General features: G+C 36.9%; 1 protein-coding gene across 1 annotated transcript in view; it reads left to right on the forward strand.

Annotated features, from left to right (window-relative positions):
- The window catches only part of LOC122246838 (uncharacterized), a 3,859-nt gene that overhangs the window by 819 nt on the left and 540 nt on the right, over window positions 1–2,500 (forward strand). The window contains exons 2-6 of the mRNA XM_086551091.1: window positions 176–313; window positions 805–868; window positions 1,362–1,498; window positions 1,782–1,890; window positions 2,213–2,321. Coding sequence (XP_086407217.1) covers window positions 176–313; window positions 805–868; window positions 1,362–1,498; window positions 1,782–1,890; window positions 2,213–2,321 — 557 coding nt within the window. The remainder of the gene's footprint in view (window positions 1–175; window positions 314–804; window positions 869–1,361; window positions 1,499–1,781; window positions 1,891–2,212; window positions 2,322–2,500) is intronic.

Here is a 2,500-nt window from a genome sequence, read left to right on the forward strand (position 1 = left end):
TATATATATATATATATATACATACATATATATATATATATATATATATATATATATATATACACACATATATATATATATATATACATATACATATGTATGTATATACGTATAATCTAAAGTAAATAAAAAAATGAAATTAATAGACCTATACTTGGCGTCCCTCCTTCGCCAGGCTTGGAAGAACACGGACTGCAGCGCCGGCTCCGCCATGTGCACGACCAACGGGCGGTCCGAGTGCGTCCCCATTGAGACCTATTGCTACCGGACTCAACCTGCGTGCAACGGGAATCTTGACCGCCGAATCTGCACTGTGAGGCGATAGATTGTGATAGATTTTTGGACTTCTGTTTATTTTTACTCGATCTGGTTTTATTTTATTTTCATTCTAGTGTTGTAATGATTTCACTCTCTTGTTTTTGATGTGTTATCTTTTTTTTTTTTTTTTTTTACTATTGTCGTTATCATAATTTTAGATTCATGACTGAGTCTCTCTTAACGATATTGTTTTTTTTATGATTTCTAATGATTTTGCAATTCATTAGATCTAAGACCAATATAATCTCTTTGTAGGTCGTCATGTTATCTCTGCTGTTATCATAGTAATTATCATTATCATATGCTGTCATTTTTTTCAGAATCATTCTTATCATTACAGCAATAACTATCATCATCATTATCAAACACCATTATCACACGTAATCCATATCATAATACTGATACAATATCAGATATATATAGCAATACATCAGCGCTATATACCCATTTCTTTCACGTATTCACCCCCCCCCCTCCCCAATTCAGATCTTAGAAGAAAAGAAGCTGCAGCCCCTCAGTTCGATACGCCTTGGCTCTAACAATGAACCTGGTGAGTATTGTGATGTTATTTCGGTTGGAAGTTTGGTGAATGAACCTGGTATGTATATTGAGATCGTAGCTTGGATATGAGTACGTTTTATCGTATTTATGGTTATTTATTTTTGTTTTACGTATTTATTTATTATTCATTTTTGTTATTTACTATTATCATCATTGTTATTGTTGTTTTTATTATTGCTATTAGTGAAAAAGATTAGGAGAAGGAAGACAGATAGTGAACAGAACAGAACAGCCAAGCACACAGCTTTGGCAAACGTAATAAATTGCAGCAAGAGAACATCTAAATAGTCTCGCCAGGGTCACAACCAGGGCACCCAGCTGTTTACAACGGGTGCCGGCGCTGGTAACAACTGGTGCCATTCACTTGTTTACAGGCTCTTAGGCCCATGTCGGCCGTGTGGAAATTAGTGAAAATTAGCCTCATTTATGCGATATTTTGAAATGATTTATACTGACAATTTTTTTTTTTTTTTTTTTAACAGGTGATGTTTATAACAGGAGCGTTAGCCTAGGCGATGAACTCCTCAGAAATCTAAACAACACTCTCAGCCATCCAGACTGTCCTCGCTTCTATACCCGGGTTGGCGGCCAGTGCCTCTCCTTTTTCTATGTTGGCAGCGTGAGTTTTTCCAAGTTGTTCATGTAACTCTGTTCCTGAACGTCAGTACATTTAATTGGTTGTTCTTGAGTTCTTCTAAGTTCTTCTAAGTAGATCTTGTAGCGTCGTTCTCTTAAGATTTATCTTGTAAGTCGTTCGTCCATTGTCTTTTCGGTAAGTTATCCATCTAAGTCAATGTGAACTTCTTTAACATGCATGTAATTATATCTATGGACCTGCATGCATATTCGCATAATCAAATTAAAATATTGCCAATGTAACTTCCAGCTTTCCTCTCCCACAGTCGAGCTGGGGCGAGGCTCGGGCGTTCTGCAAGGAGATAGGCGGCGACCTGCTCAGCATCCAAAACGTCAACCATTATTTCGATCTTGTCAACCATCTAGTTGAAAACCGTAAGTAAAACGGATATGATCTGGCTGTTTATTCAAATTCGGAATGAGGGATATTGTGATGTTAATTGTACTTGTGATAATTGTGATATATTGTGAAAGTGATGTTGGTAGAAATGATGAAAAATGTTACTTTTTTTAAGAAACACCATTTCACGGTATGGTATATCTGATCGTACAAAAGATGTAATCCATCTAGCTATAACAAGCAAAAAATAAAAATAAAAATAAAATAAAATAAAGATTAAAATAAACAATCGCTCCATAGTGATATCCAGTTATGGCAGATTTTCATACGTTACCCCTTTGCAATTTTACTGTTTAGAGATTACCAGCGACTTCTGGCTTGGCGGGAGATACGAACTGGACGACCTGAGTTGGATGTGGCTTGACGGAACACGGATGCCACGAGGCACGCCCTTCTGGAGTCTCAGGTGAGGGCTGCGTCGATTAATTAAGATGGTCGGGTGAAGATCGTCCTAGTGATTTTTCTTATATATATATATTTTTTTTTTTTATGTGGGTTGGTGGAGGCTGGTTGCGGAGTGACTTTAAAGTAGAGGGGACTGGATACTGATCGTGAAGCAGAAATGGGAAAGAAATGCTCTAAAAT

This window comes from Penaeus japonicus, unplaced genomic scaffold (assembly GCF_977035675.1).
Source record: "Penaeus japonicus unplaced genomic scaffold, GWHDUDI00000001_assembly GWHDUDI00000024, whole genome shotgun sequence".
NCBI classification, from domain to species: Eukaryota; Metazoa; Arthropoda; class Malacostraca; order Decapoda; family Penaeidae; genus Penaeus; species Penaeus japonicus.